This window comes from Micropterus salmoides, unplaced genomic scaffold (genome assembly GCF_014851395.1).
Source record: "Micropterus salmoides isolate LMB-PRFRI ecotype aquatic unplaced genomic scaffold, ASM1485139v1 Ms_hic_scaffold_1, whole genome shotgun sequence".
Taxonomy (NCBI): Eukaryota; Metazoa; Chordata; class Actinopteri; order Centrarchiformes; family Centrarchidae; genus Micropterus; species Micropterus salmoides.
In genome coordinates, this window is record NW_024040040.1 from 61244708 (window position 1) to 61258114 (window position 13407).

Here is a 13407-nt window from a genome sequence, read left to right on the forward strand (position 1 = left end):
TTCTTAAGTTTAAAAGTAGGAGTAAATTTCATGAATCTCAGCACTAGACTAAAATGGCACTTTGAGAAGCTTGTGGGCCCTGGCTTGTAACTTACAGGAAGTTTCCTTGCATTTCTGATCAAAGACTGTTAGTCAGCTACTTTCTCAGCTCAGACTTCCAGTCGGTCAGTGTGACGAATCATTTGTGATACAGCACTGATGTAAAACCAGGCCTGAGTCTAATGGACAGAGGAGTTACTGTAAACCAGCAGAGACAGAAGGCTGACTGTACGACATCTGTCAGACTGTTCATTTATCTCTTTTCATTCTTTAAAAAGAAGCATTTTTCTATGGAAATGAAGTTTGCTTTCCTGACTGTTCCCACACCATCACCCTATTCCTTCTAAATACAGTGTGTGTGTTTGACAGTGGTTAAAAGAGAATGATTGGTTTGATGGGTTACACACTCTACACAGGCGTTTGTGGCTGACATGCACAACAATTGTCCAACAGTCAATGAATTCCCCTTGAAATTTAAAGTCAGCACTCCAGTTATTATTATGTTTCAGCATGGGTCTAGCTTTGCCAGCGTCCAGCGTAAGTCCATCCGTCCATCCATCCATCGTCAACCGCTTATCCTGTGTGCAGGGTCGCGGGGGGCTGGAGCCAATCCCAGCTGACATTGGGCGAAATTCAGCGCTATTGGCTACTGTAAACGCCAATCTGCAACAAGTCCCTTCCTGTCTTTGTGTTTTTAAATATGCAGAAGCAAATAGCCCATCTTTCACGGGAAAATCAACTTAAAAAAGGTTAAAATCTTGTCATGAGAACAAAATCAATCAGGTCTATGTTGTTTGAATGAATCATTAGTCAACATTGTATACGATTAATAAAGTAGAGTTATTTTTCAATTTTAAACCAATAAACTAATAACTTAGAAACAAAATAGTCTTAAAAACCAACATGTTAATGAATCGTGATAAGATCGTGAACAGTGATCCTGCCTGAAATAATTCGTGATATGATATTTTTGCCATATCGCCCACCCCTGCTCTGAAGTAGGGGCTAAAAAAGTCCCTCAAAACGGCATTCGAAGAAATAAAAATGTTTTCCAGGTCTTTCAATAGGGACACAACAGTACAACTAGTACAAGAAAACAAACAGAAAAGTGTGACCAGTTCATGCAAGACACTAAAAACACCATAAAAACATAAAACACGCTCTTAAACGTGAGGTTACCTGAGATGATTTAGCAGGGTTATCGCTTAGAACAGCTGGACAAAACTACAAAAATGAAGACGCAAGTTGTGATAAAGCAGCACTATCTTTTCTTTCAGATCGACGGCTGACCAAGACTCACCAATATTAAAAAACGGACTGCTCCTGCTGGCGTGTAACAAACCGTGATACTGTGACCAAACAGTAAATGATTCTTTTGTAGATCTTCAGTCATTTTGTAAGTGAAGGTGTCACTGTTTGCAAATGGAGGATCTCTCATTTTGGAACCATACTCCAGTAAATAAAGTCCCTCCTGTGTGTGTGTGTGCGTGTGTGTGTGTGTGTCACTGCACACTGCCGGCAAATGCAGTGATGACTCATGCTACACACACAAGCACCATCTGTTTGACAGACAGGCTGAATCACACGGCGAAGGGAAGCAGTGTGTGTGTGAGGCTGGAGACGAGGCAGGCAGCATCTCCCGCCTCTCTCCGGCCCGTTAGGATGTAGTGGCGGCGACGGTGGGCAGCACAGCTCGACAACCTGTCGTCAACAGAGACCGGCATGACACTGTGACCGTGCAAACAGGATGTACAAGAGATGACGGAGCACACAAGGCAAGACGGAGAGAGTGTTGTAATTTTTATTTAATCCCAACCTTCATTTTGCTTCCTCTTCCTATTTTGCCTCGGTGCTGCTTCATGAGCCGTCTCCATTTTTCTCTAAATGTGAAGGTTCAGTCTCTGCTTGCAGCTCAGACAGGCGATGGACAGGGTTTGTTTTGTCTGTGTGTGCATGTTTGTGTGATCACACGTGAGTAATGTCATGTCCAGTAAAGAACATGCTGGACTGCTCCAGAGGGAAGAAGGACGAGGCCACCTGGTTGCAGATGCTGGTGGGGGTGTCACTGACAAGAAATTGCTCACTACCGGTCGGTCCATTCCAGGGTTTCGCAATCATTTTCCACTGAAATTAATAAAATTGCAGATTTAGATATTTGGCTCACAGATTCAAACTCGCATCTCCAACTCATGCAACCTATTACAAGCTTTAATCTTACTGCAATGCATGGGCACCTCTTTAATTTAGCTAAATTTACCCAGGAGGCACGATTTTCAATGAATGTGTACAGGTATGGCCATGAGCTGTCATCTTTATAATGTCTGTGGCTTTATAGTTTCTGCTGCTTACTTGAATGTTTTTCATCAGCTGTTTGCTGATGGTATTTTGTCAACAAGATTGATAAAAAATTGCACATGCAATACTTGCTGTCTACATTTTCTTCATTTGGTGGACCAACACATTCTCACTCCCAACTCGTCACATATGGACCCTTTGGCATCGCTTTTTAAACACCCTGGTTAACCAGCGTTTTTTGACGTTTCAAGTTAGCAACAATAAATATGCAACATCTGGTTAGACTTTCAAAATAAAAGTACTTGTTAACGTTGAAATGTCGCAATTTTTAAACGGCACGTTGTTAATGTTGTGAAACATCGCACTTTGGTGAGGTTTAGGCAACAAAACTACTTGATTAGGTTTAGGAAAAGCTGAAGTGATGAGATGAAGTTACAAATGTCAGTTAAATTACATAAATTAAGAAATGTTACTTGCACAACTTACTAGGTTACCTATGTAATTTCAATAGAAGAATTAAATTCCAATTCTTTCAAAAGGGACACTACAGGGCTTCCCCAGTGCGTTGAACTATAAAACTACGAGACTCCCAAGTGTGTTACAAACCGACGCCAATGGGTCTTGACCATGCGTCCATGTGCCCGCTGGGAGTGAGACCGTGTTGGGTGGTCAGTTGGACTTTCCTTCTGTCTGTAGCGTACAGTAGCCTTTTATTGGCCGTTTTACGCAAAGTTTCCTCAGCAGACAGTCGCAAGACTAGAAAGGTGCCATAAAAGCACAGTCTTTAAATCCTGGAAAACATATTTTGGCGTCATGTTTCAGCTACCTGTACCTCCTCCACAGCTCGCCATGCTAACCGATCGTTTCTCTGTGGTTTGCTGCAGTGACAGCTATATTGTGCGCGTCAAAGCGGTGGTGATGACCAGAGACGATTCGAGTGGCGGCTGGTTGGCGCAGGATGGCTGCCTGAGCAGAGTGGGCGTGTGCAGGCTGCTGTCGGCGGAACTGCTGGGACGCAATACCTTCCTCATCCACGGAGAACGCCTCAAAGACAAGCAGGTCAGTCCAGCATGTGTTATTCATGTGAATACAGAGAATAATGTTTTCTTTGCAGCTCAGTGCTCATTGCTGTCACTTCATTTTCCAGAATTCATCTGTCAATCAAACTGCTTTGATTCCTTTAGATTTCCTGTTTGTGCAGTTTCTGTAGTAAATACTGTATATTTTTCTAAATTCAAAATGATTACTCCTCTCTATTAATCTTAAGGCTACATGCACACACTGGAGGTCTTGCTTTTTTTCTTAAACCATGAGCTCACGGGCAGTTTTGGAAATACAAATAAAGCAAACCAATACCAAATGTGACGTTTCAGGCTGTCATGGCTTCTAACAACACATATCAACACCACATAAACATGGACACACATAACACTTAAAGCTCTGAACGTCATGTAAACTATGTAAGTACCTACAGAAGAAACTTTTAAACCACTGTTCAATGTCTAAAAGTTTATTTAACGGACGTACAATTAATTTGAGGATTCACAGACTTCCACGCCAATGTTCTTGCACCCGTCACCCTGTGCGGGCTGCATACACACTGCTAAATATCATGACCGATGAAATGCAGTGGGAGCCCAGGTAATGTTTTACCGATGCAACATTAAAAATCCAATGTTGTCAGTTTCTACTGTATTTTCTTTTCCAGGTGATTCTGGAGTGTTTCTTAAAGAAGGATCTGGTCTACACAAAGGCCACGCCAACTTTCCACCACTGGAAGGTAGATAACAAAAAGTGTGGCCTGACCTTCCAGAGTCCAGCCGACGCCAGAGCCTTCGACCGCGGGGTGAGGAAGGCCCTGGAGGACCTGACAGAAGGTACCCACTAGTCCCAAGGTTGGGCAGTAACATGTTACATTTACATTACATTTATTCATTTAGCTGACGCCTTTATCCAAAGCGACTTACAATTGCTATATATTTCAGAGGTTGCATGCCTCTGGAGCAACTAGGGGTTAAGTGTCTTGCTCAGGGATGGTGGATGTGTCACAATGGGGAGTTGAACATGGGTCTCTCACACCAGAGGCATGTGTCTTATCCATCCCATCACCACCCACATATAGTAACCCATGTTACTGTAATATTATTACTTTCTTCAGTAACTAGTAGTGTAAGGAATTACTATTTCCAAATCTGTTACAATATTAGTTATTAATCCAAGTAACGCTGCGTTACTGTGATTGTCCTTGACGTGTTTGCGCGACTGCTGGTCAGCGGCAGCTGCTAGCCTAAAAGCTGAAGGAAGGAAGGAGAACAAGGGAGAGAGGCGTTCTTTCCACAGCTGTAAGAATTGCCATTATTGTGAGTTTGTCACAGTCTAACATCCAAAGAACATTCTTGTCCGTTGAAAACTTTGTGAAACAAGCAACAAGCTTTCAACCGCGAACAATTCTACATCTAATTTATTGAAGCATCGACTAAAGCAGCACAGCAATGTGAAAATGATCGGGATAACATTTGCAATGTCTAGAAGAGCTGCACTACTAAATCATTTTACCCCCATTCAAGCTAGTGGGGGGCTAAACCGGAACACAGTGGAACATAGAAACCCCATCAGGAACTGGGATTTTGGCTGTGTATTTGCAGAACGATGCAGACACAAACGCACAAGTATTAATCAGAAATCAGAAATCAGAAATACTTTATTGATCCCCGAAGGGAAATTCTGTGTTACAGTTGCACACATTGCACAAGGGCAAAGGAATATAATAAAGATAGTGGTATATAGAGAAGTATATAAATATTAGAGTAAAAATATCAATAAAATAATATAAAGACTGTGTATATGTACAATATTTACATAACTAAGGAATTGTTATGGTGAACAGTAATAAGGACTAAACTGCAGCAGAGAGTATTGCACATTATAATTTAAGCAAGGGTTATTGCACAAAACAGATAATAATGTCCAGTTTAAAAACTAAGTGTCTGTGTGTCAGACACTTAGAGGGAGGAGTTATAAAGTTTGATGACCACAGGCAGGAATGACTTCCATTTTGGGGGAATAAGTCTTGCACTGAAAGTGCTCCTGTGTTTGAGCAGCATGGAGTGGGTGGGAGACATTGTCCAAGATGACATGTAACTTGGACAGCATCCTCCTCTCTGACACCACCGACAGAGAGTCCAGCTCCACCCCCACAATGTCACTGGCCTTGTGGATCAGTTTGTTGAGCCTGTTAGCGTCCGCTACCCTCAACCTGCTGCCCCAGCATGCACCAGCAAACAGGATAGCACTGGCCACCACAGACGCATAAAAGATCCTCAGCATCGTCCTGCAGATGTTGAAGGACCTCAGCCTCCTCAGAGAATAGAGACGGCTTTGGCCCTTCCTGTAGAGGGCTTGAGTGTTCTTGGCCCGGTCCAGTTTATTGTCCATGTGCACTCCCAGGTATTTGTAATCCTCCACAATGTCCACAGGGACCCCCTGGATGGAAACAGGGCTCACTGGTGCCTTGTCTATCCTTCGATCCACAACCAGCTCCTTAGTCTTTGTCACGCTGAGCTGTAGATGGTTCTGCTCACACCATGTGACAAAGTCCCCCACCACAGCTCTGTACTCAGCCTCGTCACCCTTGCTGATACATCCAGCCACAGCAGTCATCAGAAAACTTCTGAAGATGGCAGGACTGGTAGTTGAAGTCTGTGGTGTAGATGGTGAAGAGGAAGGGAGAGAGGACAGTCCCCTGCGGGGCCCCGGTGTTGCTGACCACGCTGTCTGACACACAGTGTTGCAGACGCACATACTGTGGTCTGCCAGTCAGGTAGTCAACAATCCAGGACACAAGGGGGGCATCCACCTGCATCGCTGTCAGCTTCTCACCCAGCAGGGCCGGCCGGATGGTGTTGAAAGCACTGGAGAAGTCAAAAAACATGACCCTCACAGTGCTCGCCCGCTTGTCCAGGTGGGCGTAGATGCATTTGAGCAGGAAGACGATGGCGTCCTCAACTCCCAGTCGGGGCTGGTAGGCAAACTGGAAGGGGTCCAGGAGAGGTCTCACCATGGGCCGCAGCTGATCCAGAACCAGTCTCTCCAGGGTCTTCATGATGTGGGAGGTCAGTGCCACAGGTCTGTAGTTCTTGGAGTCACTGGGACGTGGCGTCTTTGGCACAGGAACGAGGCAAGATGTCTTCCAAAGCACAGGGACCCTGTGGAGACTCAGGCTCAGGCTTTTTTAGCCCCTACTTCAGCTCAGGTTGAAGACATGGTGAAGGACTCCACATAGCTGGGGGGCACAGGCTTTGAGCGCCCCGGGACGGACACCATCAGGGCCTGCAGCCTTATTAGAGTAGAGTCTCCTCCGCTGTCTTCTCACCTGATCAGCAGTGAGGCACACAGAGGTCACAGGTGAGGGAGGGAGAGAGGAGTCGTCGTCAGGCTGGAGAGAGCTGTTAACCTGAGAGCTGGAGGAGGGGGGAGTAGGGATCTCCCAGGAGGAGGGCCAGAGACAGTGAGGAGGGGGGAGTAGGGATCTCCCAGGAGGAGGGCCAGAGACAGTGAGGAGGGCGGAGTAGTTGGTTTGGAGGTGAGACAGCAGCTGAGTTAGTGGGGGGATGGGAAGTAGCCATAGCATCAAATCTGTTAAAGAACAGATTAAGTTGGTTGGCCCTGTCCAAGCTGCCTTCAACTCCTCTGCTGCCAGTGATGTTCCTCATGCCGCTCCAGACCTCCCTCATATTGTTCTGCTGGAGTTTAAGCTCCAGCTTCCTCCTGTAATTCTCCTTAGCCTCCCTGATCTTCACCTTCAGGTCCCCCTGAATAGCCTTCACCTCCTCCCTGTTCCCGTCTCTGAAAGACCTCCTCTTTGCATTCAGGATGTTCTTGATGTCCTTTGTTACCCACGGTTTGTTGTTTGGGCAACACTGAACAGTCTATAAACAGTCTTTGTTGGGACAGTGCAGTCCACACAGAATGCTCACAGTACCGTAGACTACGGAGTAGACTGAAGCATAAGTATAAATTGGATTTGTCCTGCACCAACTAAACTGTGTTGGTACTGCAAAATTTAAGACCCAGAGCTGCATTTTTTCTTTATTTTATAACTGACTGTTAGGTTGCCAGCAACACATTGGCTAAATTATATTTGAAAAGATGGAAGTAATTTGGCCTGAAAGGTCCAGACCATTCTTCAAACTACTGTAGTGTTGCATAGCATGGCAAAAAAAATCTAGCTTTTTGCTGTCACCATTATCTGAAGCGCTCCGTTCAGAAAGTAGTGAACTGTGGTTGGAGTGAAAAGAAGCTGATAAAATAAAATAAGTTGTCTCAGTTCTTATCGCACTGATCCTCCTGTGTGTTCTCCAGGGTCGACAACGTCCTCATCAACGCTGCAGAACGAGGCGGAGCTCGGAGATGACGATGTCTTCACGGTGAGAAACTCTTCCTCCAGCTTCTAAAACACTGATGAATGGAAATGTCCAGGATCTACTGTCACTCCTGTATCACAATTTACAGTTTTTCTCAATTGCTTAAACACTTTCTTGAAATTACGCCTCTTCTCAAAGCCTTTTTCTCAAAACCCTGAACACAAAACCACAACTTCTCACCCAACCATTCAAAACCATTAAGTCTTCCTGAAAAACCAACCCTGCCAACCAACCCTTGCCCTCAGACAGAACACACAAGCCCTCAAAAACACACACACTACAACATAGTCTTACACACTGGTGAAATAAATTCAAAACAATACTACAAAAACTGGTTATAAGTATTGTAGCTTGTGATTCTCCCCCTCAAAAACCTTTTCACATGATGAACACAAAAGAAATTCACAAATTCACATTTTTTGTTCCTTAGTGTGCTGTACAGTACCACACACCAAACAACAAATTATTCTGCAACAGCATCCTTCCATCCGTCTTTGGTCAAGGACAGGCCAGAGATTCTCATCCTCTACCTCGTTGTCTACTTCCTCCCTACAACATCTCCATCCTTCAATCCTATGACCCATAATTCCTTTATTATGTTACCATAATTATGCAGATGACACACAGATTCACATAACGATATCACCAGGGGACTATGATCCCATACAAGCGGTGAGTAACTGTATTGAGCAGGTCAACGGTTGGAAGTGCCAGAATTTTGTTCAATTAAACAAGGATAAAACGGAAGTTATTGTGTTTGGAGCCAAGGAGGAACGATTGAAAGTCAGTGCTCAGCTTCAATTGGTAAGGTTAGTAACCACAAACTGAAATCTTGGTGTAGTCAAGGACTGAGACCTGAATTTAAGCAGCCACATTAAGACAATTACAAAGTCAAAGGATTAAAGGACTTATGTCTCAGCAGGAACTGGAAAAAACTTATCCATGCATTTATCTTCAGTCGACTCGACTACTGTAACAGTGTCCTTACAGGGCTCCCTAAGAAATCCATCAGACAGCTGCTCGAGTCCTCACTAAGACCAAAAAGTGGATCAGAGTGCTCCAGTTCTGAGGTCTTTACATTGGCTTCCTGTATGTCAAAGAATTGATTTCAAAATCCTGCTGTTAGTTTATAAAGCACTAAATGGTTTAGGGCCAAACTACATTTATGATCTTCTGCTTCATTACGAACCATCCAGACCTCTCAGGTCTTCTGGGACAGGTCTGCTTTCTGTCCCCAGAGTCAAAACTAAACAAGGAGAAGCAGCGTTCAGTTATTATGCTCCGTATATCTGGAACAAACTCCCAGATAACTGCAGGTCTGCTGAAACTGTCGTTGTCGTTGACTCTTCTTTTTACCACTGCCTTTAATTAGATCAAATGTAAGGCTGTGGATTTATGTCGTACACTGCACTGTGTTATGAGTTGTAGTTTTTTCCCTGTGAGTTTTAGTTTTTGCCATTGTTTCATATGTCTATCTATTTGCCTGTTTCTCTCGTTCCTTGTCCTTAGTAGTTTATGTCTCGTCTTTTATCTTAGCTCTTGGTCCTGTGTTTTAGTTCTTTGTCTTTGTTCCCAGTCCTGTGCCTTGGTTATGTTTTAGTATTTACTTCTTGTTCCTCGTCTTCATTATTTTAGTTTAGTCTGCTCTGTATTCTGTGTCTTAGCTCCTCGTTCTGTGTCTCGGTTTATTTGTTAGTGTTTTGGGTTCTGTCCTGTGTCCAGTATCAGCTATATAGTCTGTTGTGTTTTGGGTTCACTCATGTCCGTCTCTGTCTGTCACTCATGTCTGTCTTCTTCTTCTTCTTAGTTCCCAGTTCTGTGTTTTACTTCGCTTCGGCCTGTGTTCCTTGTTGCTGATCTGTTATGTGTTCAGTTACCTGTGTCATGTCTGTTCCCTCCAGTATCCCTCTGCCTGGCTGTCTCTCTGTTCTCTCCCTGCCTGCCTGTGTCTCGTTAATCCCATTAGTATCACCTGTGTTGCTCCCGCCCTGCTCGTTAGTCCCTGTATATATACCTGGTGTTTCTGTCTTGTCTTTGTTGGGTCATTGTACGTGTATACCTTGTGTTGCAGTATGTCTGTCGTGAGGAGACGCTCAGTCTGTTTTTGGACTTTGTGTTTTCCTTTGTGGACTTTACTTTGGATACAGCCACTACTTGTAGTGTGCTTGCCTTTTGTTAAATAAACTGTTGAACTATACCTGCCAGTCGTGCGTCCTGCGTTTGGGTCCTACAACCTGCTTCACCACACACAAATCCTAACACACTGTGACTTTTATTGTCCTGTTTTACCCTGTTTCTATTTCCTATTTAACTCTTTAATATCTGTTTTATCCTGTCTTATTTTCTATTTCACCCTTTTAAAAATTATTTATATATTTTTTTATTTACCTATGTTGCTTTTATGTTTTATGTAAAGCACTTTGAATTGGCTTGTTGTTGAAATGTGTTATACAAATAAACTTGCCTTGCCTTTATTTGGCAATGCAAAATGCATCGGGATCCCTGAAGGTTTCTATAGAGCATCGTGAGGAAAACAGGGAGGCGCTGATTGTTTTGTTATTTTGGACAGGAGATGCTGCTTTTGTTTGCAGCAGTGGCTCAACAGTGGCTCAGCAGTGGCTCAACAGTGGGGGGGGTGCGTGTGTGTGTGTGTTCTGGGCTTTGGGAATTGTCTGACAGGAAGTATGGAGGACAGGAGGGGTTTGGTATCCTGTGGCGTTTTTGACCAGAAACATGTCGCCGTCCTGTTTGGGGTCTGGGTTTGACACCAACACAAGAGCAGCACACACACACACACGAGTTTGAGAGACGAGGAAAACTTCACTTCTATCTCTCAATAGAACCCGTGCATGTTTGCTGGCACGTTCCAGTCTTAAATGTTCAGTAGGTGACTTTTTTGCTAAAACCGTCACTAATGCTAAATGGTCTGTGATTTTAGCGATTTTACACCACATCACATTCATACATTCACACACATTCATACACTGAGGCAGAGGCCAAAGTGCCAACTGCTCATCAGAACAGAAATAACATTCACATGCAATAAAACATCAATGGACCAGCCACCAGGGGCAATTTGGGGTTCAGTATCTTACCCAGGGATTCGCTGACATGCAGGTGGATCCAAACCACCGACCTTCTGACCCCTCTACCCCCAAGCCACAGCCACCCCTTCACTGTATTCCAGCAGTAGTACATGAGTCAGATCTGTTTAAAAAAAAAAAATTGGTCAGGTTCCCTAAACAAAACAACCAATCAGAGCCAGGAGCAGTCTGTAACGCAGTGTCAATCACTGCTCTACCCGGAGCTTCACGTTCATCATATTTGATGCCTCTGAAGCCTGGGATGCTCTGCCCTGGGCTGCAAAGCGTCAGTGGGGCATCTTTGAGAAGACGAGTCAAAACAAGAGGGACCGGGGTCCTGGTGAGGCTTTTGCCACGGAGAGTGAGCTTTAGAGGGGGTGAGGATAGCGACGTGGAAGGTTTTGAATTTTGTGTTTGATTGTTATTAGGGCTGGACCCGAATATTCGAATATTCCACCGTTGGGTACACATTCAATTTTCAATTATGAGATTCGATTATTAAGGGTTTTTTTCGCGCGGCAAACAGCAACGCAATGAACGCATTTAAATAAGCCTAATTATATTAGGCCGATTGTAGAAGAAGAGCATGATAATAAAATCGCTATAATAAAATTAAAAGTGAATTTTGCATAATAAGGTGTTAGATTTAGCTCCGCTACCGAAACACCGCTCATACCGTGCGCTCTCCACCTGGACCAGCTAAACTATTCTCAGATTCTGCTCTGGACTTGCTCGGATCAGACTCTCAGCTACGGTTCTGTACAGCAGCCACCAACCCGGTTTGACACACAAAGAAGCTTCGAATATTCGCTCTTAATTACTATCGAAGTGTCGAAGCTCAAAAAGTGACATTCGGGCCAGCTCTAATTGTTACCCACTGCAGCTTTAAAGGAATGTTTTGGCAAATGCACTTTTACCCACTTCATGATAGGAGAAGATGGATGTCAGTCTCACGTCTTTGTGCGGAGCTGGAGTCAGGTTGAGATTAGTGCAATGAAGTGCATTAAAAGGTTATTTTAGATTATTTCTCCTCCCCCTCCATCCTCAGTCTGATGAAGAGACCAGGGTCCTGCTCCCTGCTTCCTTTTTCAGTCAAGGTTTTCCGTCTTTCCTGTGGCTTCAAAGAAAAAAGGGGTGTATCGTTTCCACAGGATGTCCAGCACTGGAGAGGAGAGTCTGACCTGTCAGCAATCCGTCACTGAGCTGCCTGTTTACATAGCTGGGCTGGTTTAGAGGAGAGCCGGGGCCGACTGAGGGGAACGTGGCGGAACCGCCGATGGCTGCACATAATTCACAGTCTGCAAGCCTGAAGTTCTCCCGAGGAGGGGGAAGAGTACGGGCCTTCAGCGCCTAAAGAGGTTCGGAGGACAATGAGGGTGTAGATCAACATTCAGGAGTAAATAAAACCCTCCCTGTCGTGATGCAGAGCTTCATCTGGAGACACCTGAAAAACGGAGGAGAACTGGACGCACTGGTGGAATGTGTCTGTTGGAGAACAGCAGCAGTAAAAAAAGATGTAGTTGTGTAACTATGGAGGTTTTTAGATGGTTAAAGATAAACAAGGCACTTTTGAAAGGGTTTAGGGACCATTTTTGGATTTTATTGAGCAGAGTGAGGTGGGTGGAATATTGGCTAATGGGGGAACTCTGGGTAATGTAGTGTACTGTGCTTTGCGTGCATGTGGGGTGGTGGTGAGAGTTGTCTGATTGTCCCATGTCGCAGTGTTTCATCTGAAATATGATCTATCCTATTGGTTCAGACCACTGTAAAATGTTTGTTGCTTTTCTAATACTGTTTTGTCCATGAGGCTATTTTTTCGGAGGTGGCTGTTTAACCTCTGACGTGGTTATTGCTGTCTTTTTGACTTGTGTTCACTTTGTTGCTATTTGCTGTTGTTGTAATATCTCTGTTCATACAAAATAATTATTACACATTCTCCAAAAAGCAAAGGTTTTGAGCCCTGAAATAATGTGACATGAATATGCCATGTAATTTTATCCATCCCAAGCGAGGTATTCTCATACACTATAGCTGAGGTCTTCAACCAAGACTCCTGAGGTCTGACATTTGGAGGCCAACCACCAAATCAGCTAAGGATGTCAGTCGTGGTTTGGCTAAAAGAAGATCAAATTAGGGCTGCACGTAACGATTATTTGAATAATAATGAATAATGTTTTCATTTAGTCGATTAATCCAATGACTAATTTATTTATAGTTATTCTAAAAATACATTTTTATTACTTGATTCGACTTGTCTCATAATAATAATTCAGTATTTTAAACCTGTAGTGCATTGGAATAATGATAATAGTAGCATATCTTAAAATTAGTCTAATTTACATGTCACTGCTGTGTTATGATGTTAGTAATAACAATAGTAATAACAGACCCTATTTGTCAGATGCCGAAAAAAAAAAATACTGGACCTCAAATTCAAAAGGATTGGTGTGACACAGATTAATTTAAACGCTCTTTCACTGAACTGGAAAAGTATTTGACCTAAAACTTAAAATGGTTCTGACGTGGATTTATATCATTACCGGAGTAATATGCAGGAAGATAATGTT

At 43.7% G+C, this 13407-nt stretch overlaps 1 protein-coding gene across 1 annotated transcript in view; it reads left to right on the top strand.

Annotated features, from left to right (window-relative positions):
- spred2a (sprouty related EVH1 domain containing 2a) overlaps positions 1-13407 on the top strand; it is a 39732-nt gene that overhangs the window by 18775 nt on the left and 7550 nt on the right. Inside the window, exons 2-4 of the mRNA XM_038734692.1 lie at positions 3219-3393; positions 4043-4211; positions 7696-7760. Of these exons, the coding sequence (XP_038590620.1) occupies positions 3219-3393; positions 4043-4211; positions 7696-7760 (409 nt within the window). The remainder of the gene's footprint in view (positions 1-3218; positions 3394-4042; positions 4212-7695; positions 7761-13407) is intronic.